This window comes from Pelmatolapia mariae, linkage group LG16_19 (assembly GCF_036321145.2).
Source record: "Pelmatolapia mariae isolate MD_Pm_ZW linkage group LG16_19, Pm_UMD_F_2, whole genome shotgun sequence".
Lineage (NCBI taxonomy): Eukaryota > Metazoa > Chordata > Actinopteri > Cichliformes > Cichlidae > Pelmatolapia > Pelmatolapia mariae.
Window position 1 is genome coordinate 21,101,031 of NC_086241.1, and position 27,945 is coordinate 21,128,975.

At 40.9% G+C, this 27,945-nt stretch overlaps 2 protein-coding genes across 2 annotated transcripts; one reads left to right on the plus strand and one right to left on the minus strand.

Annotated features, from left to right (window-relative positions):
- Window positions 1–755: 755 nt before the first annotated feature.
- Window positions 756–27,230, minus strand: inpp4aa (inositol polyphosphate-4-phosphatase type I Aa). The gene is made up of 24 exons (XM_063498157.1): window positions 27,124–27,230; window positions 15,763–16,021; window positions 15,623–15,667; window positions 13,921–14,039; window positions 13,720–13,836; window positions 13,472–13,551; window positions 13,247–13,364; window positions 12,832–12,922; window positions 12,564–12,711; window positions 9,260–9,390; window positions 8,871–8,975; window positions 8,656–8,764; window positions 8,550–8,567; window positions 8,255–8,426; window positions 6,855–7,136; window positions 6,626–6,773; window positions 6,307–6,339; window positions 5,389–5,561; window positions 5,148–5,271; window positions 4,409–4,676; window positions 3,914–4,011; window positions 3,707–3,819; window positions 3,465–3,619; window positions 756–3,377 (listed from the first exon to the last, which is right to left on the minus strand). Exons 2-24 carry the CDS (start codon window positions 15,860–15,862, stop codon window positions 3,245–3,247), a joined length of 2,880 nt encoding a protein of 959 aa, XP_063354227.1. The 5' UTR covers window positions 15,863–16,021; window positions 27,124–27,230; the 3' UTR covers window positions 756–3,244.
- Window positions 20,009–22,956, plus strand: LOC134644474 (phospholipase A and acyltransferase 2-like). Its single transcript, XM_063497556.1, has 4 exons — window positions 20,009–20,026; window positions 20,769–20,889; window positions 20,985–21,283; window positions 22,873–22,956. The coding sequence occupies exons 1-4, from the start codon at window positions 20,009–20,011 to the stop codon at window positions 22,954–22,956; spliced, it is 522 nt and encodes a 173-aa protein (XP_063353626.1).
- Window positions 27,231–27,945: the final 715 nt, after the last annotated feature.

Sequence of the window (27,945 nt, forward strand, 5' to 3'; positions counted from 1 at the left end):
TTATTCTGGCACAGCAGAGAGTTTAATTCGGTCTGCCAGACGGCTGTGGAAAATGTGATGGAGGGCATTGATTTTTCATGTCTAACTGCAACTATTTTTTTTTTACAGCTTTTCTTGCTGAGAAAGATCTCTCTCATGGGCTATTCATACCATGCCATAGTAGTGAGCTACCAGAACTCTGTAATTTTGTATTTATTCATGATGGCAGATTTCTTACATTTACTGCAGCAGCAGTTATCATCATTTGACCTAATCAGAGTCTTGAGAATTAGATTTCTTCCTTTCTATCTCATCCAGTTGCTTTTCTTTGCCCCATTTTTCCTGTATATTAAATATGCCTTCCCTCTGACCCTTGTCCCACCTCCAATGCTTTTACATTCATTTTACTTAGTGCCAGCTCCACTGTTCCCTGTTTAAGTGCCTGTTTTACCCCAGTGTCCCAAATTAGCTTAGTTACCTTATCCTTTGTTTTTGACTAGGTGAAACTAGGGTGCTTCATACAGTAAACTTGGCTGGCTGTTTGAAGTAAACGGATGTAGGCTGGTTAAAGCAAAAGACATCTTTTTCTTCATATGAGTTTTCTATCAATTTTTAATGGATTTTAATGGATGTCTTTTGACTGTGGGAGGAATCCAGAGTACCAAGAAAGAACCCACCCAGGCACAGAGAGCAGGCAACAGCGCTAACCACTGCACCAACATGCCACCGTACCATAAATTAACCATAATGCATAATTCACAGACACACCACTTTGCCATTGACAAGCCTTTATTCATTATCCAGCTTCAGTTCATACCTCTGTGATGTGCAGGTCGCTGCTAGGCAACCTGTTCATCCTGTGTGCACATACAACTGGTAAGATCAAAGTCATAACTTACTCGATAACAATGGATGAAACTAGAACAGCATTTGGCAGCACCAGCCATGTGAACATAAATAACATAGTCAAAATAAAACCTTTCTCTGCAAGTATTGCACATTATAGCAATTTAAGCAAACAGCTAATAAACAGAAAACAAAAGAGGTGTTCGTTATCACAATAATGCAATATGCATTATTTCACTTGAGTCTAAAAACCTTTATCAACTTCTCATTGATAGTCAAAACTGCATATATCCCATACATCACTGCAGAGGTGTACAGCTGCAATAACATATAGCTGAAGATCTTTTCATGCAGGCAAAACGAATAAGATTTCTGATTCTAATCAAGAACTTCTGCATAATTTTTCAGAGAACTGAGAAAAACCAAGACACACATTGCTTTAATCAATAAAAACCTAAGTTTGAAGGGCTCTCAAACCACCATAGCGCTGCATATGATCCTGCAGAAATGTTTCCTTAGACATGTTAGAGTTGTGGAATAAAGTGATGGACCACTCTGAAGCCCACCATTTGTCCACAAGTTCTCCTTTAATGCTTCCAGCGTAGCATCAGAAGAACATCAGAAGTTAGGTAAGACATCATTTCAATAAAAATGTCAGAGTCGTGTCAGATATATGCCGTACTCGTCAAAGAACTGTGCTTGTATTGGAGTGATGTGGTGCAGAATATTCACGTTTTTGTAGAAAGACAAAGAGACGGCTGCCTAAGGAAAATAAACAAAATAAGCTCTTTGATTTTAACAACTCCTGCAGATTCTGCTGAGCAGCTTATCTCCAGAGAAACCATCTCTAACAAGTGACAACAATTGCTCTGATTAACTTTATTGACCTGTATGTTGCCTAGAGTGGATTTAAAGTTAACAGCAGGAGATAGGTCATTAGCATCCCGTGACATCTTGCTAGCTTCTCTTGTCTTGTCTTTTAAACTTGTCTTTATATGTTGATCAAAAAGAACAAACCTTAATATCTGTTCCCATATTATTCCCTGTCATTTGCCAAAATAAGTAGGACAGAGGACAAAAATCTATGAGATGGAAATTGTTTTTTGTAGTGGATTTATATTGTACCTCAGTGCTTTAGGCTTGGCTTGATGTAAAGCACACATGCTGTGTTTGTGGTGAGGCACAGATCAATATGCACATAAATTTAAAGCCCCTTTCAGACATGCACTCCTTACAGTCTGGCATCATCTGAACCTCACGTCTTCTGTCTAAAACAGCATTTTGGTCACTTTTCTGAGAAAGCTGTGACAGCAGGCTAACTCAAAATAATTTCAACATTGTAAACAGCATTCAGTCACATTAACATGGTAGGCAGTCATGAATACAGCTTCCTGCCTAAGAAATAGCCAAGACAGAATCCAGAAATCAGCAGACTTCAGTTGTTTTAGGCTTTGGCTCACAACAGTGACAGAGAAAAGAAGATATCTCCTTTCAGTTGACAACCTAAAACACCACAGCAGCATCTCCACACTGGTACACAAGCTCTGCCATGCAAATCAATTTATAATTTTTTATGATTTTTTTTTCTGGATTTTTGGTTCATATTCTGTCTCTCTCCATTGAGCAAGGGATCAAATGATTATTACCCCCACAGTATGTCTGAGGCTCTGTTAGTGTAGTGGTTTACACATGTGTGCTTGCCAAGCAAAATGTTTAAGATTCACATCCAGCTGGTGATACAAACTCGTATTTGGGATTGAGTCAGGAAAGAAAACAGATCATACATCCGGAGCTACCTGCTGTGGTGAAACCTTTGGGATAAGGGAGCAACTGAAAGTAGTGATTTATGTGATGAACATGAAAAGAAAAATGACTTTTGTGTCAATGACACACTTGGTAAAGCCAGTGGGAATCCAATGTCTGAAAAGGGCTCAATGCTTTTTATGTTTTGTAGATAATCAGCAGTCTCACTTCTTAACTGATGGTGTGATAGCGTCAACAAAGGCTGCTCTGCTGAGTACAAATACACCTGTGTGCCACATCTTTTTCTTCTAAAACGCTAAAGGCTTTTGCACGTCTCCTTAAAATAAATCCAGAGAGGCTGTACGCTTCCCGATGCTACAACTGGTACAGCAGCAAACACTGCCTGCACACTGGCTACAAAGTAACACAGAACGCTGACTGTGGCTGTGAAGTATGTGTGAAAAGTGTTTGAATCTAATACTACTGAGAGGTGAGGGGAGTCTGCTAGAAAATGATCTACAGTGAGCACTGGCACTTGGACATTTATTATCTTAACAATGACTAAGCACAGAACAAAGGGCTGCTGTTCCAGTTTGTGTTGGTGCTTTTGTTTGTGTGGCGCCATCTTCTTCATCCCCTTACAGTCTTTTGGTTTCTGCCAAATAGCAGAGTCCGCTTAGGTTTCGACCTTCCCATATGTCCCCTCTGGAGGGCGGTATTGTTTGGGAAAGGCCTTAAGCTGGAGGGCGTTAAAGGCATATTTACGACATCCCACATTCTTCATGGTGTTCTCTCTCCTGCAGCCCTCGCTGTGAGACAGAAGTCATACATTTTTTTTCTTTTCCCTTTTTGGCAAATTACTATTTTTCCAGTGTGTTTTAGGTGTAGATACTGACCTGCGCATACAGTCCAAGGCCTGATAGAAGACCTGTGGGGCCAGGGCGTGCTCCTGCTGCAGGATCTGACACTGTTCCAGGGTCACAGACATGGCTGTGCGGTCCTTAGCGCTCTTACAGCTGGTAAAACGCACTCCGTTCAAGCGGCGACACACCTTTGGGGATTCGGAGGAAGAGATTAGAAGGAGACAGCGCTTTTACACTTCAGGGGCTAGAATTAGAGGTGGTGATGATGAGTCTACCTCAGCTGCTTGCCACAGGATCTCCACGTTCTTGTTCTTCTTGGTGTTCACGTTCTGGCTCAGCAGTTTGAGCAGCTCGGGCACGCTGGTGGTACTACGAGAGCGAGGGAGACCTGAGGAGATGACAGAGGACGAGTGGTGAGCAAAGAACAAAAAAAAGGGGGGAAAATACACTTTTCTCACTAATAAATTATGTATTTCACTCACAGTCTTCTGGAAGGACCTCTTTAAACTGGTCGTAGTACGAGCTGAGGCGAGTCATGCTTTCCATGTTGATGACATCTTGCAGCGATGTGTCTCCGAACCTGCACACACGCATGATTTAAGAGTTAAAAGTTTTCATTAATACAACACATAGCCTGCTACTGTCTGGCTTTTCTGTACCGAAGGAGGTTCACTTCCAGCACAGCCATTCAAAGTTTAATGCAACATCAATAAAAATGAGCGCACATATGTATCAACCCAGTTTTTAAATGTTAGTATCTTTACAGTCATTTTTTTCAGACAATTTAAAATTTGTTTTCTTTCAAGAGAGAACATTTATGCAGTGACCATGCAGTGAACAAGCCTCATTCAGCCACAGGTTTAAAAATATGCTTTAAAGCCAAATGTGCTGCTCACTGGCCTTTTTCCGACTGACCTATCAAGCTTGGCATGGGTATCTCTTTCTACCTTTCCTGCCCTCTAGTCTCAGTGACTCACTTCTCAGCCAGAGTCTGCTGTTCGTTAATGCCAACGTTGAGCAGGACGGGCTGAACTCGCAGCAGCATCCCGTTCTGGATCTCTCGTGGCAGCATGTCAAACATCGCCCCGGGCATCGGGACCCTGACGTTAAAGCCGCTCCTGTTCCCCGTAATCACCGGCAGCATGTCGGGGCTGAAACCAGAAGTTGCCTGGGTAACTTTAAAGGTGACATTTCTCAGGTCCATCACTCCGACGCTCATGTCCTCCAACATGGCCAGCTCCTCGCCTTCATTTATGTGGCAAAGGAAGAACAACAAACAGCAAAATCATTAACCCCATCAGAGAGGGCATGGACAGGGAGTCAATTCTGATTGACTTTTAATATTAAAAGACATTAAAAACTACAAAACTTAGTTTGCTAAAGGAAGCTTTGTAACCAGTTCTATATGGGTTTTTCAGCAGCTTTTGAATTTTTGTACCTCTAAACAGATCATAAGTCAACTATTACCTTTAAAAAAATTATACTATAGAAATTATTGTTTTTTCATTCTTATTATTATTATTATTTGAAGTGCAATGCTTAACAAATAATGTCACTAAAAATAATAATAACAATATTTTCTGTGTAATTTCATGGAGATCTTGATGAGGATTACTGTTCAGACTAAGCATCCTCTTTGACATTAGAGGAAGATGCACAAAGTCTTTTGTGATTTTACATATTTCTATATACACAAACATGCACAAACAAAGTTACCATAAGTGCTGAGCAGGCCCTCATACTGCACCAGCAGGCCGATGGTGTGCAGCTGCCTGAGGAAGCCTGAGTCACAGAGGCAGTTCCTCAGCTTTAAAATGAAGCCGCAGATCAGAGCGGTGAGCTGTAAACGGCACACATCACATCATCACAATCGTTGAGTAATGACAAACGTCCAAGCCTACATGTGCACGGGTTTCATGCACTGTACATGTAACAGTCGTAGCAGTTAGTGGCAGACCGTCTGGCAGAAGACGACGTCGCGGCGGTACTGCAGGGTGAGGCTCATGGCGATGGTGGGGGCGCTGTCCTGCATCAGCAGAAACACCATGGCTTTCTTGGCTTTGTCGCTCATCAGAGACACGCAATCTGTCAGCGTGGTGAGGAGAGGATACAGGGCGTCGCTCCACTCACCTGCAGGGATTTGAGAGGACATTTCTATCAGAAATCCTGAAATACTGAAATTGCCTGAACAAATGGCTGAAGTAATAGCTATACACACAACCCCACAGTGTCTGCAAATATAAAATGATTTGTGCAGTTTTAATTAAACATCTTTCTTTTTTTAGTTTATTTAAAAATAGCAACAATTTGGAGGACGAACAAAAGAATTACAGAGAAAAAAATGTTTTTTTTTGCCTGAATCAGTCAAACAGTGTAAAAGTGAAACATCTCTCCTGATTCTATCAGATGTTGCTGGTTTTTGCAGAAACTATCACATCGCTGCTATCTCCTGGCTCTCTCCACAGTCTCACTATAGGCTTTTATCAAAAATTTCCCCGTTGTGGGATCAATAAAGTCTTATCTTATCTTAATTTAATATTGATTACTCTCAAAGCAGGTCTAGATCTGGCCCCAGGCTATGTAGCAGAAACATTATATTTAACCAGCTAGCAGCCTCAGGTCCTGCAGCCCTCCTGGCTGTTCCAAAGTTGAGACTGAGAATGTTGAAGAGACCGTGTTTTTGCCTCCTCTTGAGGAGGGAAAGATAAGGGTTTTTAAAGATCTGCTTACATGTAACATTACATGTGATGTCTTTTTCCTTCTAATTACAGTTGTGTGTGTTTTTTAATTTACTCTGCCTCTTTTTAATCATTGGGTCTTGCACTGTGATACTTTTTCATGTACCTGCTGTTTGTAAAGGAAACATTGCTCCTACCTGGGGATGACTTTTCAACCTCTGGGCTGCTTTCTGCAAATGAGAGAACATAAAAATGTTTAGATAGGGACAGATTTCCACTTGTACTTGTATCTTAAAGATTTATTTCAGCTGTTAAACAATAGAGATGATTAACAGGACTGAGACAGCATGCCAGGGTCTGCTTCAGAATAGTTGAGAGGGATGATAATGATGATGATGATGACGACTGGAGACTCCTGAAAGTTTATACCTGTACCTTTGTTCATATTAGACGGCTGAGCTCACTCAGTACGTGGATTCATGCAAAAATAATCCCCTCCTGTCTGCGTGCGTTTACCTTTCTTAGTGTTACCCGGCTCGTCACTGGCGAGCAGGAAGACGTCCTCAGAGCTGCTGTCGCTCTGGAGTTTGTCCCGCTGCAGCAGCCTGTCCACTCTCTGGATCACACACTCCAAGCTTTTATCCACGTTTAGCCAAATCTTCTCCTGCAGAAATAACCATCAATCAAATCAAACATATATACATGCATATAAAAAAAATAATTGGCAGATGGACTCTTCTCTTACCCACTCCTCTTCATGCAAATCTGCCTGCATGGAAGCGCGCTTGGTTTTAGTCCCTTCACTGACCTCCAGAGGAGCTGTGTGGCGAGAGGGTGAGGTGGTAGCACGAGAGGGCGAGGTGGGGTGACGAGAGGGGGAGCGGGACGGAGAGCGAGAGGAGGGCGAGAGGGAGGAGGAGGATGGCGATGGGGTGCTTTGCTGAGAGAACTCTGGGCGGGCTGCTGCCAGAGCCACGATGGCTGTGGACAGCAGCTTGGAGTCGCACACAGTCACGAGCTGACGAGTCTACAGGAGCAGAGATGCAGGACAGACAGAGATGGATAAGTTATACTGAGAAGTGTTACACTACAGACATTACATGAAAGCACGCCAGTAGTAACTTGCCAAAATAATCTTTAATGGCCATAAACAGGACAGGCATAATGGTATGTATTAAAACATATTTTTAACCATTCTAATTAACTAACACATTAACATTTATTAACTGGCTCTTAAAGGCAATAAAATGAAACTGAATTATTTTTTCATCCTGGTCAGTCTGTGTTTGTGTGAGTCAGAGGTTGCCTGGCAGTCACAGTGATGTCAGCATTGTCGTGATATATAGTGCTAGTGCACTGGCTGTAATCTGCAACATCATTCATTTATTATTTTTTCATTTCTCTGTGGTTTCAGTGCCCTCTCCTGTGTGTCTCTTCCAGTCACTTCCTGTTTTATTTTGAAGGTTGTTTCTTTATGTCACCTTTTATGTTTTTACTCTGTGCGTTTCTCTGCTTGGTGTGGATTTGGATCTGTGTGAGTTCCCTCAGTCCTTGTTAGTTTGTCAGGTTTTTAGATTCCTTTCCTGTATTGTCCTTCTAATGATTCTAATGAATCTTTAACTCTAATGACCTTTTTATTTTGATGTTGCAATTTTTATTAATTGATCTTCAAAAATAGTTCTCCAGGCTTTCTGAAAGTCTTTTAAAGTTTTTCTTTGGACACATTCAGTCCAGTGCTTGTACCTGACTGTTTTCAGATGAATGTGTTTTTGGTTGTTAAGCCCATTAACACTGACCTATTAATCATTCAAGCACAAAAAGGTACCTAAATCAAGGGATTTAGGGCTGATTTTAAATCGCAAATTTAGGCACTAGCTGCCAGTCACAAAACACATAATTCCTTTCCATTGCTTTTGTTAAATCTGTCAAAATGCCAAATATAATGCAGTTTGACAGGCATAAAATAATATTTTTGAAAAAGAATAAAAGTGGTCATACCAAATATGGACTTTCTAGCAAAGTGAACTCTTCATTCAACACTTTGTCTTATATATTTACATAATTATATATATTATATATTATATGGTGGCTCAAGACTTTTGCACAGTACTGTACATATTAAGTGTCCCTACAGTTCAGTCTTACCTTCTCTGTTAGGATGGCCAGAGTTCTCTCCAAAGCATTGGCTGAGCGCTCCTTGGCAGCTCGGGACAGACGTTCAGTGTAGTAACACACTTGTGTCTTAAGAGTGTTAATCTGACCGATCAGCTCCTTTGCTTTTACAACATCCTGAGGCTGGTATGCCATTGCTTTAGAGCTGGAGCCAGCAGCAGGCGTGCATTGATGCGTGTGCAAGAAAGAAAAAGAGGTTACTTGAGAAACAAGTGTGGTTTGGTTTTATCCACTTTTAAAACTTGTAATAGAATTTAGAGAACCTTACCCCTCCTCTCCATGGGTTCTGATTGAATAAAAAAAAAAAAAGTTTTGTTATAAACTTCAAATGAAAAACAACCACCAAATCCTCACGCAAGCTTCAAACAACTCACTGTTTCCTGGCTTCTTCGAGCTTGTGCAGCAGCTTTCGGAGACCGCAGCCTTTAAAGCCTTGATGATGTGCTGCAGGTGCACCAATAGTTACTACGTCATACGTCCGGTCTGATTAAAGGTTAGAAAATAAAATTAAGAAGGGAGGAAATCCATGAAAAACATGAATATTAAGTTACAGAAAGCATGTATTAAACATTTGTGGACAAATTCGTACCGTAACCAGACTCTCCCTGTACTCTCATCCTCTGGATATGTAGGTTAGTGGGGATGAACTCCAACTTCCTCTCAGCTTTCAAGGTGCTAGACTTAAATGACGGACCTGTGGGGCAGCAGAAATGAGAAAAAGCAGTTATTTGTGATTCTGTGTAAGGAAGATGGAGAAAATAATGATTAAAAACCACTAACAGCTGTACATGATGTCAGAAAGTCTATATTTTCAATGTTGTAACATTTATCTTATTAGGGGGTTGATGCTGTTTACTTCCTGACATCAGGAAACATCCCCAATTGTAAAACAATACATTTTGGTCACATTGTGCAAGACTAATTTCGACATTTAAAATCAGTGTAATGGCCCTTTACAATGTATATTATGGGACTAACCCTTATATTCATGCAGGTCACTTATGGTCTCCTGGTAGGTGAGGATGATGGTCTGGTACTGAGTAATGATCTGCCTCCTGAGGTTCTCCCAGCATGGAGACAGCTCACCCAGTTCTTCCAGCTCGCACACCCTGCACATGCAGTAACAATGAGTGCATCCAGCTGATGCAAGGAGCAGCTCACAGAGTGCGTCTTGTGCTGCTCATTCAGTTATAAACTGAACAAGCAAACTGACATAACAGTAAAGCAGTTACAGACATTAAAATCAACCATTAAGGGAAGCCTGCAGATATCTCTTCAAAACATTTTCTCTAATCTTTGCTGTTTTTGGGGTTTGGAATACTAAGCAGCGTTTTACCCTCAGGCTGTTTTTATTTAATCGAAACAATATGTGAAAAGTACACGCTTGGTTAGATTCCTCATAAGTTTTTATTTCTTGACAGGGGAAAAGTTTGTAAAACAATAAAAAGTAAGATGCATCTAGAAGAGCTTCACAAATCTAACAAAAACACAGCATTACTATAATAAGAATGCAAAGTTAAAGGAGCAAATAACACCACAAAGAAGTCACAAATGGTAAAATAAATAACTAAATAAATCAGGGGTGTCGAACTCCAGGCCTCAAGGACCGGTGTCCTGCAGGTTTTAGATAACACCCTGGGTCAACACACCTGAATCAAATGATTAGTTCATTACAAGGCCTCTGGAGAACTTGAAGACATGCTGAGGAGGTAATTTAGCCATTTAAATCTGCTGTGTTGGATCAAGGACACATCTAAAACCTGCAGGACACCGGCCCTTGAAGCCTGGAGTTCGACACCTGTGAAATCAATAAACCAATTAGTAATTTGGATGGACTAATTTATATGGAATGACCTGTGTCACCTTTATTGGAAAGCTCAAACACGAATACCCCGGATCCTACAGTATCAGAGAGAAAACCCCAACAATCAAATCCCCTTTTAACAGGAAGAAACCTCCTACAAAACCAGGGTCAGGGAGTAGAAGCCATCTGATGTCAGGTCACCAGTTGGGGTTGAGGGAAAGACAAGATAAACAAGAGAGGATACAGCAGCAGCAGTCTGAGGATACAGCAGCATAACTAAGGGATGACCTTGTAGGTGAGGAGAAGGACTTTAAATTTAATTGTCGGTTTAACAGGAAGCCAATGAAGAGAAGCAAATATAGGAGAAATACGATCTCTCATCCCTGTCAGTACTCTTGCTGCATCACTCTGAGAAAGGATGTTTCTAATTTTAGCAGCATTGCATAGGTGAAAGAAAGCAGCCGTGCATATTTGTGCAACGTGTGCATTGAAGGGCAAATCCTGATATATAAAAATAACTTCAGGATTTCTTACAGTGTTACTGGAGGTCAGGGTAATGTCATCCAGAGTAAGTATCTAGTTAGACGCCATCTTTCAGACTCTTTAGGGTTGAGTACAATCACGTCATTCTTGTCTGAATTTAGTAGAAGGAAAATCACAGGAGGCATTTATGTCTTTAAAACATGCTTGTGGTTAAATAATTGATTTGCATCGACTGGCTTCTGCATTATCTGCATATCATAGATGATACATACATCTAACAGTGTATTATCTGTGTGCAATGTTTTCTAATAACACTGCCCAAGGGAAACCTGTATAAGATGAAAAGAAAACTACCTGTTTACATGCACAAACTGGAATCTATCAGATTTCCCCCCCCAAGTGTCTGTATTAAATAGCTTTGTTTCATCTGTGACAAACTGTGATCTTCAAAGATTGCTTTGACTTCAGCATCAAATTACTGCATTTTTAGAGAAGGGGGATAAAAAGAAATGTATTCACATAAATTCATAAAGCTGAAGCCAAATCATTACTTACGGCCTTCAGACATGAATGCAAAATTAATGTATTCACGTGGATGATTAAATTTTATACGTACAGACGATTGTATCCGCTACATAGCTTTAGGTACTGCTGGCTACATAATACAAGTTATTTTACATCAACTTGTATTATGTTTAAGTTTTTCTTACACAGAGCAAACAAACTGGGTTGCTATGACAACTACACTAATTCGAACCCCTCTATTGAACAGGACATAATAATATTTTGATGTAAAACTGTGAAGAGTTCCATCAATTACAGTCTGAAGTCCAAACCAGAATCAAACCATTTGAACAATTACAGAAATAAGACTGAAGAAAATAACCAGGAGAAACACTGAAGCAGTACTCTGACTTCAGCAGGTCCACACTGTCTGTGTTTAGGCAATATGGAGAAAAGCAACAATCCAACAGGCGAAGTAACAGTTATTTAGGACAATCTGGTTTTCTTTTATTGCATCATCAGCTGCCTGAATGCCTTTTTATTTACCTACAGCTTGTATGACGCAACTTTGTGAATATTATACAGATGCTTGCTAATATTTGTTCTCAGTGTTGAGTGACTGTATTTACTGAAACAGCTAAAACGGTTCAGTTGTGTGAGTTAAGACCTATGTTTTTGAGTGTTTACAGCATTGAGATGGGTCAGTATTTTTACCTGTCACATGTATACTTTGTGTTTTTCAGTCACTTGAAATGAATGAGCCTGATTTTGCTGCCCAGCAACACGCACATACTCCCAACAGCATGCTGCACAGCCTGCAACAAGTGCTTCTCCAAGAAGGAAAACCGGGAGGTGGCTGCAGGAAAGCAGCCACCTCCTGGTTCACCAGAAAAGAGATCAGCTGGGAGAAAGAAAGAAAGAAGCTGCTTAAGTCGCTAAGAGGCATTAACAAAGAAATAGCCTCTAAGACTGAGGATCAATCAAGACAATCAAGAATCTTCTTGATCCATGAACAAAATGATTAATTGCAAACAAAAACACCGAAACCAATAAACTGGCTTAAAAACATTCACTGATCAATGTGTGGGTACACAGATAGATGGATGGCAAAACATCTGCTTACTAAGCATCACCTAAGCTAATTTGAATCTCTGCTCCTACACGTGTTTGTGAAGTGGTGGAGTATTTAAAATGTAAAAGCTAACTGTACAAACAAGAAGCATGTGCCAACCAAACATGCTAGTTTAACCTGATAACTTAGCAATCCAGCCTCCTATCCAAATGTGGTCACTTACAGCTTCAAAATGCCAAGAAGGTAAAAACTAAACCAGAGGCTTCAAAATCCACAAACCAACTGCCGACAATACGGAACCACGTCCATCTTTTATATACAGTCTTTCGTATCATGTAGAGAACGCTTTCTTAAAAGGTTCACATTTATTAGATGCTGGCATCACTTCAAAAAAGATCAACACATCTTTCACATTATACCTGACAGCATCCTCCTCCAGCAGCAGTTTGACATACTGTCGAGGAATATGCAGGGAGAGGACGCTCTCTGCCATCTGCTCCAGGATCCGCAGGTGGTTACCATCCGTAGTGGGGAAACGGTACGTCCGTGACATGACGCCGCCAAACACTAAAACAAGGAAAAATATGAATGAGCACTGCCAGTGTTACTGCCAGCAAACTACATGTTACTGGTTGCGAAACTTTCCGTAACTCGGAGTAGCAACAGCTCACATAAGAGTACACTCACCAGCCTTCAGCAGCGGATCTTTACACAAAGAGGACGACTTGGATTTGATGCCCATGGATTCAGTTAGGCTTTCATCCACAGGCAGAACCATCTGATGCACACATAAACAACAATGTTTGCATAAAGAAGGATGTGCTGCTTACCTTTACATAACCAAAAAAGTCAGAAAAAGCAGGAAGTTCAATAAAATTGTTTTATATTGTTTTAATGAATTCAAGCACATTCACAAGCCCGTGGCTGTTATTCCTGGTATGTTTCATGTACTTTGACATCAGGAAAATATTAAAAATAAAACAGGAAATTGTCTCAATGTATCAATTAACAAAAAATAATACATTTTCATACTTTAATTTCAAATATTGCCACAAACTATAACACAAAGTCTCATTCGAAAGTCATTTTTGTGAATTCCTACCCTTCCATTAACAGTATCCCCCCTCTGTAATCTTGCGACAGGAGCTCTCTGTTCACGTTTCTCCTCTATCTGCCAGGCAATGACAGTGATGTTGCCCACGCGCTCGTTCTCCGCTGACCTGACAAATCAAGCGATAACCAAGTCAGTGCAACGTCCCCAAAAACCCAAATGCGACCTGCAGTTCATAACACGGAAAAGTCACATTGTGCTCTGCGTGTCTGTTACCTGAGAGTCAGGTGCAGTCTGTGGTGCTTGTCCTGCAGCAGCTCCTTCACGGAGAACATGGCAGAGCCGAGCATGTACATCTGTCACATAAAAGCACGCAAACCGAAAGGATTTAGAGGGTTTTACCCAGATGAGCGTCAACTATGAAGGATTTGTTAGAGAAGAGCATTATTTACTTTTGCAATGGAAAATCTAAAGACAGTTTATTGACTTTGTAAGAAATTGTCTTGGCGAGGTGGGGGGGTTACCGTGCCCTGTGAGCGGTCCTTTACATCGTAGACTGAAAGCTTGACCTGCGTCTGCTGAGTGATCAGAGAGTCCTGAAAGAAAGCTATACTGCTCAGGAAGATGGGGTTACTGGTGCCCTGAAGACAGAGAGACGAGGGGAAAGGGGCGTGTAAGCATCCAACCGCAGGCAGGAAGTGACAGTGAGGTAGAAGGTAGCATACCTCTATGATTTCAGTCTGAGCGTGTTTGGTCCAGAAGGCCTGGGGTGGAGTGGTGCAGCTGACGGCCACAAAGCTGGTCGGCTTACGGTCCAGTGCAGGAGTCACCAGCTCACTGCAGGCTGCAGGGACATTTAAACACAGGCGATTACAAACTGGGGGATTTAACAGTGGGATGGTCTGTAATCTGTAGCAATGGGAGGATTTAAATATAGTATATTGGAGTATATAGGACTTCACAAGCAGCAGCTGTTGAGTATTTTTTTAGTGGATAAAAAATAAATAGGAGCCAGTAATTAAGGGGACACATCATGTTTATGAGTTTTTCTTAAACTGACTGAGAATGAAAAAACAAAAACACAGCATCGCAGTCAAATCGCCATCTTTTAAAGTGGAATATTAAAAACTTTTTAGCCAGTTAATGGTAGTGAGGCAATTTATTTTTTAAACTGCTGAACTATTATCCCCTTAGTTTCTGTTTCTTGCCTCATTTCTCTCTCTGTCTTATTTTTTGCTCTCTTACTGCTTATTAGGGAACTTTCTGGCTCTTCAGCTGCGAAATGCTCTTAAATGTTCTCTAACTAGCTGATTTTACACCTGCTGGGCAGGAACTGTACAGCCGGTTTATCAGTGTTCACTGAAAACAGCGAGCTGAACCAGCTGCAAAAAAAACGAAGATAGTATTTTGGATATAGAGTTCTTATTCAGGATGTTCTCCTCCTTGTTGTTTATCATTTTTCACCTTGACTTTCATATGTAATAAATCTTTGGTTCATAGTTTCAGTTTAATACTGCTCCTCAGTATTTTCCAGTACCATTCTGTGTCAACTCCACAATTTTAAGTTCATTCATGTGTCTATATTTCACTTCCTGTTTTATTTTGATACTTGTCTCGTGTCCCGTGTTTAACTTTACTTCATTTAACTTCCTCGTCTGTCTCATTGTCTATGATGATGTTCACCTGTGTCTTGTTATCTTAACTGTGGGTTTCAGCTTCCTCACCATCTTGCAGACTTTGTAATTCTGGCCTCTCAAATCGTCCTAAATAAAGGTTTGCTTTTTGTCTATGTCTGCCTCACTGCATCTGCATCTAGCAATTTATGCTGAGCAGTGGGACGATCTAAAAAATGCTTAAATGCTGCACAGAGTTGAGGATAAGCAGCACCTTACTCCAAAGTCTTAATGACAGATTAGTGTAGCTTTGTAGGATGATGTATCCCTATGTCAAAGGAATCATTTTGAAACACCCAAACAGTGCATTCGAGAAGAGTTAACCAGCTGTGGACTTGCAGACATGTGATGCATAAATGAGTGTTTAGTGATGGCAGCACTGTGACTTGTTAATATGCTTTAGAGGATTAAAGCACATCAGCAGAGACAAAATCCAGAGACAGCAGTGGAAGATGATATGTGGTTTAAGAGTTAAAAAAAGTTTCAATATTTCTTCATTGTGGGGATTTTTATTGTGCTGTGACTAATTAAATTAATTGCCAAATTAAGTGCTTATGGGTGTCTCCAAGATGGCTGCTGAGTGGTGAGTCTTGCTTCTACAGGGACTCTGATATCAAGCATTAGCTGCACAAATGCTCGTGCATTTGCGGATCGATCAAAATAAAATAATTTGAACACTACTATATTAATTCTAGTAGAACATAATAAACAGTCTGGTGCAGCAACAATATCTACAAACACATCCTGAACATACCCACGCTGAACTCCAGCACCGGCTCATCTGGGTCCTGACTGCTGCCTGTGGGGAAGAGAGCGAAACAGAGATGAGCAGAAGCTCTTTACAGTTTTGTTATCAATGAAGTAAGGTTACCATGGTAGCAGTTACTTGGTTACCTGAGAGAGCCAACCCCATCATCTCAGCAGAGAGATCAAACGTATTGGCCCGATAGACCGACCATGGCCGATGGCGGGGGCTGCGCTCCTTCCCAGACATGGTGGTTTCAGGTCAGGGCTGAGGATTTTGTTTTTGAGTAAAAAAGGCCTGAAGAGCAGAACAATGTCGAGCAGGCACAGAGTCAAAACTCGTGCGTAAGACTTCTTATGAGGTGTGTGAGTGTGGATCTGAGCGGTCACACTTTTGTCACTGCAGAACCTGACAGAAAGAAAGAAAACAAGGCAAATCAGACAGAACTGGACATCTTCAGCTCTTTGATACTGACATCAAACTCATCATCACGACAGCAGCTGAGCTCCGAAAAATAGCAATGTGCTTGCAGTTAGTCACATAAAGGAAGCCGCTTTGCAGCACACATGCTCAAAATCCGGTTACATTCCTCTTTTCACAGGGTTAAAGGATGAATAACTAATAATAACTCGATGATGTTTCCACAGATGCTTCATTCTGAGGCGAACGGCGCTGTAGGTTTTGCAACTCTGTGTCATTGTCAAGTATTTTTACCCCCATGTTAACGTGCTAATATAGGCGGCGAGAACATTTTCTGAGAGAAAAAGTGAGACTTCACACAGCTGTAGAATATATATATATGTATATATATATATATATATCTATATGTTTAAAAAAACAGCACTGCAGCACACTGAATTGACGTCCTGATGCTATTCGTGCTTTCCTGGTTTTAGACAAACCTAATAACCAACACAGGAACAGGTAATCAGGTAAAGAAAATCAGAAATGCTCACATAGAAAACAAACATTACAGAAAAACTCATAATCTCCACAACCTCTCCAACCACGTTCACAAAACTGGCTTGTAGATGTGATGCACTTGTCTAAATCAAGTGATAGGTCTATACACTGATAATTGCACTATATAATCAGGTTTTAATAGCAACAATGCCGTTTATTTCGCTCTGATAGAGCATTTTATTCATAATTTAACTGCAAATACAACAATCACCATTTCACTGGGGCTGACAATACAAAAGAAACAGCACGTAGGGTTTGTTGATTTTGTGCTGACGCTGCACCTGCCAAAATTATTCACTACAGCAGGAAACTAAAGCTGTGCCAAGTGTGCCAGCAGAGGAGATCTGGCTCCAGTGCAACATTAACAATCTCTTCCCTCCTCCTGACTTCATCTTCTTCCAACTAACAGAAAGAGACAAAAGATTAAACCACTGCTGATCTAGATCTGTTGGAGACGTGGATCTACATTCACGGATTATTTTTTTGTTATTATCAGTTAATCTGTAAATTATTTTCTTAAATGATTAGTAATAAGTTTATTGCTTGGGTTAACTGTTTCTTTAACTTTCAGTCTGAAAAACAATTTTTATTCAGGCTAAATGCTTAAAGAAATCAGTGAAACCACAAAAAAATAACATATGGTTAAAAGAAATAGAGCATTGTCAGTATTTTAAGTTAAGTTCTTTAAGCCACTCCTCATTTCTTTATATTTTATTCACAAGGATCCAGATTTTATTTTAATATTCGACTTTGCATTTGTTCACCAGGCTTTGAGGAAGCCTTTCAAATTATTTCTTTGGACATTTTTCATTCGTTTTTCAGTCCGGTCTTTGTACCTGATAATTTTCAGAGGAAGATTTCTTTGTTTGTTAAGCTGCTTAAAATTGACCTATGAATCATTCAAGCATTAAAAAGCCACTAAACTCATTAGGTGAACCAGTTTTGTGTCTGCACATTACAGACAACTTAGCAGAGAAACAATTTTAAATTATATCCTCTGTTACTAGAAGCGTGTTGCAAAAAAACCCACACATAAATTGTTTCCATTTCTTTAGTTGAATCTATGAAAAATGTCAAAGATAACACAGTTTGACAGGCATAAAATAGTATTTTTGCACCTGTTATGCAAACATTTGGCATATCTCAGCAGTCTGTGCAATGTGCCTCAAAAAATCTGAGGCAACTGGAAAAGTGGAAGAATAGTGAAGAAGTGTCAGGCCTAAAAAATGTCTACAGCAGATGAACAGCATCTGAAAGTCATGTCCTTAAGAAACAGGAAAAAATCCAGCAAAGAATGACACAGGGCCTGAGAGATGCATCTGCCCTTCAGTTGATCCATGTTCTGTTCACTGGTAGCAGGAGGAAAAGGCAGAGGGACAGTGAGCGTCCACAGCTACTTGTAAAACACGGTGGAGGCTCTGTCGTGGTTTAGGATCACGTCAGAGGATCTTGTCAAAAGGGATAGATTCAGAAAAATACTGTCTGATTTTGATCAACCATGTACGCTGCACATATTTCAGTAAATCACAGCACCATTTCCCATCTTCCTAGAAAAATATTTTAGAAACTGACACAGTTCTCTATAGTGAGTACATGTCTCTTCTGGTGTGCAAGTAATTAAAGCTGTTTCTATATCTATTTTTGTCCTGTGAGCTGACACACTATTGTTTTCTGCAGTAAGCACTCTTCTTTCAGCAAAGACAGCAGAAGAGATTTGAAAGCAAAAATCAATCAATAAATATCTGCCTCAGTAAGGAATACTGTGTGCCATAAATGCATGAAGCAAATGTGTAATGTTAAGAGAAATGAAAAGGGTTCAGCAAGTGGTCTGATGAGCTGCTTCAAATTCCTGTGAGAGGTAAATGTTAACATTTCCTGTGAGATGTCAGACTCAGTTAACCTCTCTGGTATATATTTGCTTAAACAACTATACAACCTGCCTTTGCTCAGCGTGATCACTGCCTCCTCATACACAGAGACGAGGGTCGTATCTGGCAATGCGTTCATCTGTCTCTGTGTGTTGCTGTTTATTTGATGCTACACTGATGAGGGGAGAACATCTGTGTGTGAGTGTTTCTGTTCATTCATGTGTGAAGACCTCTGCAATGGAAGTCTATTTTTAAACATGAATCCTCTCTGACGTCACACGACACGTGCAAATGAAAACGCTGCGTCCCGGCGACACACACGCGCAGCGCTAGAACTTACCTCACACACATACAGTTCAGTCAGTGTGATTCTCCGCGGTAGTTTAATTCCTGTCTTGGCACCTTCATGTGAGATCTAAACAAATGACAATTACAGCATGGATGCTCTGCCTCATTAGGCTGTGTAGGAGTCATTGACAGTGGGGTTGGCATTTAGCACGCTGTAATCGCCACTGCCTGGGGCATTGTGGGAAGCTCTCTAGGAAACCAATAGAGGATCTAATGCAAAGCCACAGGGAGCGAAGGATCATCTTCATTTCATCTGTCTGACGGTCATCAGATACACGCAGTTCACTTATAGGGGGATGAAACTAGTGCTGAAACAACCAATTTCCAATCCAATTAAAAGACTTAATCATCATCAGAAGTGATGAATGATAATCACTTACTAAATCTTTACATTTTTACTTTTTCAGCTGCTGTTTTGGCAAAAGATGCTATTTGATGCTGTGAATTTTCCCCATTTTCTCCACATATTTCTAATGTATTACACAGAAGGTGGGGATTCCATTTTCTGAACTTCAGGGTTATATTTTTAAAATGTTTATAAATCCAACCAGCAGTCTAAACCTTCATGTCTGTCACATCTTGAAACAACAGCTCATAGTATAGCTATAGTAGAAAAGTGGGAAGCAGAATATTTTTAACAATTTAGCATTTTTCACTCAAAGTAAGAGGGCTCAGCTTTTAATTGCACTGATGAACACTGAAAAAAAAAACAACCTAGAGCTGAATTAACTTTACAGGCAAAATTTTACTTACTACTGAGAACTGTTTTGCCAAATGAACTCAAGTAAAGTTTACAGCAATTTACAATCCATACACAAAAAATAAAGTGGGAATTTGGTGGTAAGTTTCACTAAGACTTCCTTTGGATCCTATTACATTATTTAATTAAACCATTATTTAAGTAACTTTTCACTCTTTTTCACTCAGTTTGAACTTCAGCAGGTCGCCTCGAGCTAGATCAGCTCATTTATGAAAAGTCACTTGATGTAATGCAGCTGAACCTGTTCACTGACTTGACGGGGAGTGGAACTGGGAGGAGACTTGACAGAAATTGCTTTGTTTTTTACTTTATTGTTAGTTAATCGTTGAATGTAGTAGCTAATGAACTGTCTGTCTTCTCACTGAGTTTAAAGGTTCCCACACAGCGCAACAAACACACCAGACTGGGAGAGCTGCAGGAGTTCTCATTTTAAACCTAAATAACTGCGAGTCAGCCATGAATTATCAACAGCAGGTAAGTTTCTATCTATCTATACTGACTGGACCTTCAGAGCTGCTTTAATACTTCATGGCATAGATTCAACAAGGTGCTGAGATCCATGCTTCCATGATGTTTATGCAAAATTCTGACCCCAATACCCGAGTGTTGGAGGAAAAATGGAGACTTATTGAATCAGGCAACATTTTACCCATCTTCTATTCTTCAGTTTTAGTGAGTGTCTTGTTCTTAGCTGACAGGAGTGTTACTCAGCGTGGTCTTGTGCTGCTATAGCCCATCTGCTTTAAGGTTCCACGTGTTGTGCCTTTAGATGTGCTCTTCTGCATACCTCTACTGGTATTTGAGGCACTGTTGCCTTTCTATCAGTTCGAAATATTTTGACCGCTGCCTTGAACCAGAGAACCACCACTCACTCGACATTTTCTCTGTTTCGGACCAATCTCTGTAAACACTAAATATAGCTGTATGGAAAAATCCCAGAAGATCAGCAGTTTCTGAAATACTCAAACCAGCCCGTCTGGTAAATAATACAAATGTTGTATAATATTGTTGCAACCTTAAATGTATTCAGATGATTAATGAAACTGTGTCAGTTTTATCTCTGACAAGCAGATTACCTGTACTAAAAAAACAAATGTGTCAGCCACTTTCTGTAATGTAGCTGAACCTGTTATCTGGGTACACGGGGAGTGGTAGTGGGTGGAGATGTGTCACTACTTGCTTCTTGTATTCTAATTATTTACTGTTATTAACACAGATTGATAACATTGTGTCCACTGCCAAATTTGGAGACTTGATTGAATTTTCCTACCCACTTGGATATTCGCACTGGGCCGTCTATGATGATGATGGACATGTAATCCATTTTGCGGTTGCAGGTGAGTAAAACATGAGTGCTGTTCATTGCATTCATTAAACGGGCAAATTTTAACACTAACATTTCTTGTTTCCTTTTCCTTTTTTTTTTTCCAAGATGAGAAGCAACTAATGACAACTGTTCGTACTTATCTGCAAAAAATCATGCCAGTATGTGGGGACCTTCTCCTTGGAGAAACCAAGATTCGCAGAGTCCCTGTTGGTGAGGTCAATGTCCCACATGGAGCCCATGTGTTGGTCAGTAACAATCGCCATGCCTTCACACCTTCAGCACCTGAGGATATGAGGCTACGCCGTGACGCCCTTCTCAATCAATCCCTTCCATATAACCTTTTTACTCTAAACTGCGAGCACTTTGCCACTTTCATACGCTACGGGAAAGCTGTGTGCAACCAGGTAATGTCGTCACTCGAAAAAACCTCTGATTATCATTTAAGATATGGTAATACACTGCTCAAAAAAATTTAAGGAACGCTTTAAAAAAAATCTGAATAGAAAAATAAATCTTTCCTAGATATCTACTAATATGGACTGGGTAAAAGGATACCATATCGTTTGATGGAAATCAAAATTACCAACTGACCGAGGGCTGAATTCAAAGACACCGGAAATCAAAGTGAAAATATTTTGCGTCGCTTCCATTTTGATGAAATTTCCTTGTAGCAACTCAGAATGGCTCTGTAGTTTGTATGGCCTTCATGTGCTTGAAATCATGCATGATAATGTTGGGACATGCTCCTAATGAGACTATGAACGGTTTCCTGGATTTAGGTTAGGTGAGCATGGGGGCCAGTCAATGGTACCAAAACCTCCCTCCAGGAACTACCTGCATACTCTAGCCACATGAGGCCAGACACTGTTATGCAGCAGGAGGAACCCAGCACCCACTGCACCAGCATAGGTTCTTACAGTGGATCCAACGACTCTATCCTGATACCTAATAGCAGTCATGTGCCACTGCCCAGCCTTTAGAGGTCTGCGTCGCTCCATGAATATACCTCCCCAGACCATCGCTAACCCACCACTAAACCGTTCATGCTGAACGATGTTACAGGCAGTATAATGTTCTCCACAGCTTCTCCAGACCCTTCTCTCATCTGTTAAAAGCACAGCACACAAGTGGTGGATCTGCCAGTATTATATGGAAAGTACCAATGTGGCTCCACAGTGCTGAACAGTGAGCACAGGGTACACTAGTGAATGTCAGTCTGAAGTCTGATTGTGATTGTTTAGTCAGAGGCATTCACATGTGTCCTGTTGGACATCACTTTGTAGCTTTGGCAGTTATCATGCTGTTCCTCCTTCCACAAAGGAGCAAATAACAGACCTGCTGATAGGTTAACGACTTTCTGCAGCCCTGTCTAGCTCTCCTAGAGTATCTGCCTGCCTTATAGAATCTCTTCCATGTTCTTGAGATTGTGCTGGGAAACATACTGATGTGGACTACCTATGCAACCTCTGTAGGGTCCAGATAGCACTTAATGCTATGAGTAACGACACTGACCCCAGCCAAATGCAAAAACCAGTGAAAAACCAGTCAGAAATAAGGAGGAGGGGAAAAATTCCAGTAGTATACCTGTAAAACCATTCCTGTTTTGGATGTTGTCTCATTGTTGCCTCTTTAATGCACCTGTTGTTAATTTCATTCACACCAAACCAGTTGAAACTGATTAACAACGCCGTCTGCTACTTAAATAACCAGATCAGTATCCCAGATGTTAACAGACTTCATGCAGTACTCTGATTAAAATGTCTTCCTTTGAGTTGTTTGAGCAGCGTACAATATGAGAGAAAGTAAGTCAACAGCTTTGTCATCTGGACTGATTTATGAACTGCACTTCATATATCAGCCTGTACTGGAAATTTTATAAAACCAAATATGTTTTATATTAACAGGAAAAATGGTCAGATTATTATTAGCAGTAGTAGAAGTATTGTGAGTATGAGTGCTAATCGTATTAATAACACGGTTATTCTTTCTTTAGATCCCTGCAAAACCCAAGAATGAAGAGTGCACAGGAGCAACTACAGTTTTCAAAGACATTGTCAACTCAAAGCAAACTGATTAGAAACTTTTTCATTTCTACATTTATGAACTTGTGCGATGCCTCAGTTTGGTCTTTCTGAGTCACGTCACTGTAAATATTCAACATGTTCTCTTTGTCTGGCCCTCTATAGAGCTTAGCCTGATTATTTTTTTTATTTTTTTATGAAGCCACTTATGGAATTGGCAGTATGTACAGCAAGGTTTAAACTTACTTGTTTTTTGCCTTTATTTATTAATTTGCAAATGCTTAGTTGAAACCGATAAATATTTTTTCTCAGCAAAATATCTTTAATAATTCCTCCAAAGAAAAAAACAATCTTGGGATTCATAATTTGGTCGAGCAAAAGCCCTGAAGCTATTAGGTTTACCACGACAAACCATACACTGGCAAGCTGAAAGCATGTGATGATTATAACGACAAAAGATAACGTGTGATTAAAAAAAACAAACAATGTAGATACTGATGAGAATTAAGATAAGATACCTTTATTAGTCCCACGAGTGGGAAATTTCATGTTAAGGCTGCCGACCTATTGCACGCAATGGCGGCGCCATCTCCGACCATACATACATTACACAAAAACATCACATGGGGAAGACAGGTCAGAGAGGTATAACAATGGAAAATGCACCACACGAGGAAAGATAAGGAGAAAAAAATAACTCCCCCCCAGACTGAGCTCCAACAGGGAGATCAGTTTGAGAACAGAAAAAAACACCTCTGCACATAGCACATGAAAAAACTCTTAATACACCAAAGAAACACATGACAAGCAACAGGGATGCGTAAAGGGTGAGAGACAGCCGATGTAGACAGTACATCCGGGCCTGCAGCCTATGCGCTGGTCTCCATGATCCACCATCAGCATCGGAAGGGAATAAGCGTCGAAGGCGTTTGGAGGGGGAGGGGGGATGAGTGTACATCAGCATGTGTATATATATGACTGTGTGTGTGTGTGTGTCCAGAGTTCAGCTGAGACAGTGTCCTTCACCCTGCCAGGCTAAGTAAACAGTCTTCCAGCCAACCCAGGTGGCCTTGCATAGAATGGGAAGAACAGTCAAAGCACAGTCTGTTATCAGGGTGTTGTTGTTCAGCTCCAGCCTTGAGACCGCAGCTAGCGCCAAAGGGATAGCCGCATGAAGTGATGGTGGTTTTTACTTTAGTGCGAACAACTCATGAGAATTTCAAAGCTGTTCTAACAGTCCGACACTGGTCTCTCAATCTCCCGTTGGAGAGCCGTGAGCTTCTCCATGATGTTCTCAACCTTACGCTCGGTGATGTTGTCATTCTTGTGCTCAAAGAGCAGATTCTGAGAACTCACGACCGCAGTGAGCTTCTCCAAGATGTGATCCAGTTTGCGCTCAGAGGTCTTATTCTGAGTATTCACGGCAGCCGTAAGCTTCTCCAAGATCTTATCCATGCTGCACTCAATGAGTCCATTTTGAGAAACTCACGCCTCGTCCCATCGTTTCAATCCCAGCGGGCAGCCTTGTGGGGGTTTGAACAGCTGGTTCCGCTTTCTTAGTTCTTCGATAAGCCAGGGCCAAGCCAGCTCCGATCAGCAAGAACCCTGTTATCATGGTTCCGAATAGGTAGATATCTTTAGCGTCTTTGATCGACAGTCCCGCCAGCCACACGATCCTCCAGTTCTGCCACCCGTCCATCGTGTATCCGGCAGGGAAAGTACCTCCAGGACACTCAGGCTCACCCGAGCCCAGACTTCTCGTTGAGAAAAGGGTGTCAATTGCATTCAGGGACCAGTTGATCAAATCCATAATTCCTCTTTTAGGTTTTAGAGAACAGACTGTGAGAGAGTGTTCCAGGGAAAAAGTAATAAAAAACACGAGACTAGACAAGGACACAAGAGGCTAAGCAGGGAAGCTAAGGGAGAGGAGGAGGAGGAGAGGAGAAAAGTGCGACCGCCTTCGTCAAGAGCAAAACTTAGAGACTGATAGTAATATTAGGTCATTTAAAACCTGATGTTCTCATATAATATATCAGATATATTTTTCTGTTCAGGCACAAGACATAAATAAATTAACCTAACATTTGTTATTTGTATTTATTTACTTGCTTACTCGTTTACGCTCTGCCTGAGGCTGCTGGGATCAACTGCTTCCAACAGAGAAGCTGCAGGGAGCCCTCTGGTGGATGAACTATGCAACATCAACACTCAGTGTGGTGAAGGGTGTTTCTCCCATCTTTTCTTAACTTTGAAAAAAAAGGTTCCTTTATCAGCTGTTATAAATACTGATACCAATAAACATATATTGGATTAATGACCCAAGAACACCAGAGTGGTTGCTTCTGGTCTCAGGGATGACCACAGTGTATAAGTAGCTGATTTCCTCTCTTTGACATAATTTTATGTTGATGTTAAAAGTGTGTGCAGCTTACCTCGATGTATAGCTGCTGTCAGTAAATGTGGTTTTATGCATATTTTATCTGAAAGCAAACTACCTGAAACAGTGTATTAAACAAAAGGCCACTCCAAGATCTCAAACATCCACCAAAGCTGATGACAACAACAATCTTGCGATGTTAATTTGGTTTTACTGGAGTTCAGCTGAAGAAGATGATAATGGTCAAAATGAATGCAAGTTTCTGTCCTGCACCAGAGGGATGAAGTCAGACAGCGTGTCAGCTAATTCTTCATCGTCATCCTAAACTGAGCAAGAGGATAAATCCAGCTGCTGTCCTGAAGGTGACATCTGACCCCAATCACACACTAAAGAGACCCTGTTTCTGTTTTCTAGCTGAACAGTGTGGCAACAAACATGGTGAACATGCTGCAGGGAAGCAGGTGAAATGGTGTGTAGTAAGAGTGCGGAGATTCTGGAGCTCCTGAGTCCACTGGGATGCTTTGGAGACAAATGTGTCCCAGTTTGTTGGGCTGGCGGCTAACCCCCTGCAGGTGCTGTCAGCACCGGCTGCACTGCAGCGCTTCCACAGCTTCTCCTCCTTCTCCTCATCCCTTTGTGATCAATCCTGTGTTTTTCTTTTGTTTTTGTTTTCTTTTTGTTATTTAAGCCAACTTCCTTTCCCTTGTCCCTCTGTAACCTCAATGTTCTTCTTCATTTCCATTTATTGATTCAGATTCAGTCCAGAGCTGGCCTGTGCCTCGCTGCTCTCCCTTGAATCTGGTCTACAATCAGCTTACCTGGCATATGGAAATGTCTGTCACAGCCACGGGCACATGGATGCACCAATAATCATGGAAGCTGAGCCGTAAAATGCTCTCTGATCAAACTGATTGAAGAAGAGGAGAATATGCAAATGATTTCAACCCAAAGAGAACACTTAGAAAGCGGGAAAAAGAAGTCTTCTTCAGAGAACTGAGAATTATAAAGGAAGCTCAGCCGAGATGAACTGCTTTAGGTTATGTTACAAGCAAATGGATTCTCGGGAGAATAAGTCATGGATTTCCCTCAACACACTAGGCAGAACGTGGCAAATATGATTTGTTCAATCAAAAATACTCCTCTCAAACACACATGAGCACAGGACAGAAAGGGCAGACAGAAGTGAATTCCCAAAGAACCCAGTGCCTGCCCTGTTATGAAAAGAGTGGCTCAGAAGATCAAATTTAATCCTTTCCCCGCCTCTTGGGAACATCAGGGAGGACTCTGGCTTCATAAAGCAGTAAATATGATACTGGATGCAACCAGTGCATTATAACCCCCCCCCCCCCAACATATAACCTCATAATATCAGATACACACTCTTTCAGGCTTCAGCAGAAAGCTGGGTGTTATTCAGCAGGCAGCCTGCGTGGAAATAAACAACAGGCCGAAGCTTCCCACTACAAATCTATTTATGGAAGGTTTAGCCAATGACAGGCCCATTGACACCATACTTTAAGCGTGGATATATGCTCATTCACCGACACTACCAAATAATAACAAACATTGCGTCATTATGTCTGCTGATGCTCACGGAGGGAGGCAGCAGCACGGTGCTGGACCCACAGCTCGTTTAGCACTGTTTTAAATTAAAAACAAATCAGCTGCACATTTTATTTTATTTTATTCATCTATTTTTTGCTACGACTGTAAAACACGTCTTGTTGTGATCCCGCTGCGAGGCGGTGCTCTCGCTTTGAGACAGCTTTCATATCTGGGAGCAAAAGCCCTCGAGAAACCGTGAAATAATAATATGAGGAATGAGAAACAAACACAAATGTCTAACCTTCAAGAGAAAAGCGATGGTTTCTTGTCATGCTGATGAGCATCCTGCGCACATCGACGATGTCTGCAGTCGAGACTCGCCCTGACTCCCTCTGACACATCAGAGACGTAATACCTACACAGGTGGTAATGCCTCCTCCGTCCACTGGGGGGCGATGCCGGCCAGGATTTATTCTCTCCAGGCTTCGTTAAAAGACATCCAAAGCTCTCTTTTAGATGTTGGCTGCCCTTTTCTTTTTTGTTGTGCATTCTGTCAGTGTTTCTGTGTGTGTTTTTCTATCCAGGGACAGTTTTACTCCATTGGCAGTGATCTTGAGATCATCCTGAGAAATGAAGCTGCTGCCAGTCAGGACATCCATGAACTGCATCTCACAGCTGTACATAAAACAATCCCAAATAATGTTTTTGATGATTAACTAACAAAAAAATTGGTCACGTTTTCTTTAAACAATCTTTAAACTATCCCTCTAAATTAAACTCAGTGAGTCCTTCGGTGTCATTCAAATCCGTTTCCTCTGCAGGATATTATATATATATATATATATATATATATATATATATATATATATATATATATATATATATATATATGGTGGCATTATTAATTTTTTTTAAATGATCAAATAATGCAATTAAATGTTAATTTATGGAAAAAAGCCAATAGAAGGAATCATGAGGGGTGTTGTGATCTTTCTTTTTTCCTGTGATAACTTGAGTGTACCCATAAACCTTTGTTATTTGTCATTTATAAGCGACAATTTACACGTGATTTACACGTGAAAGCTGAAACTTCTGTCACCGAAACTCGCCACTGGCCCCTGAA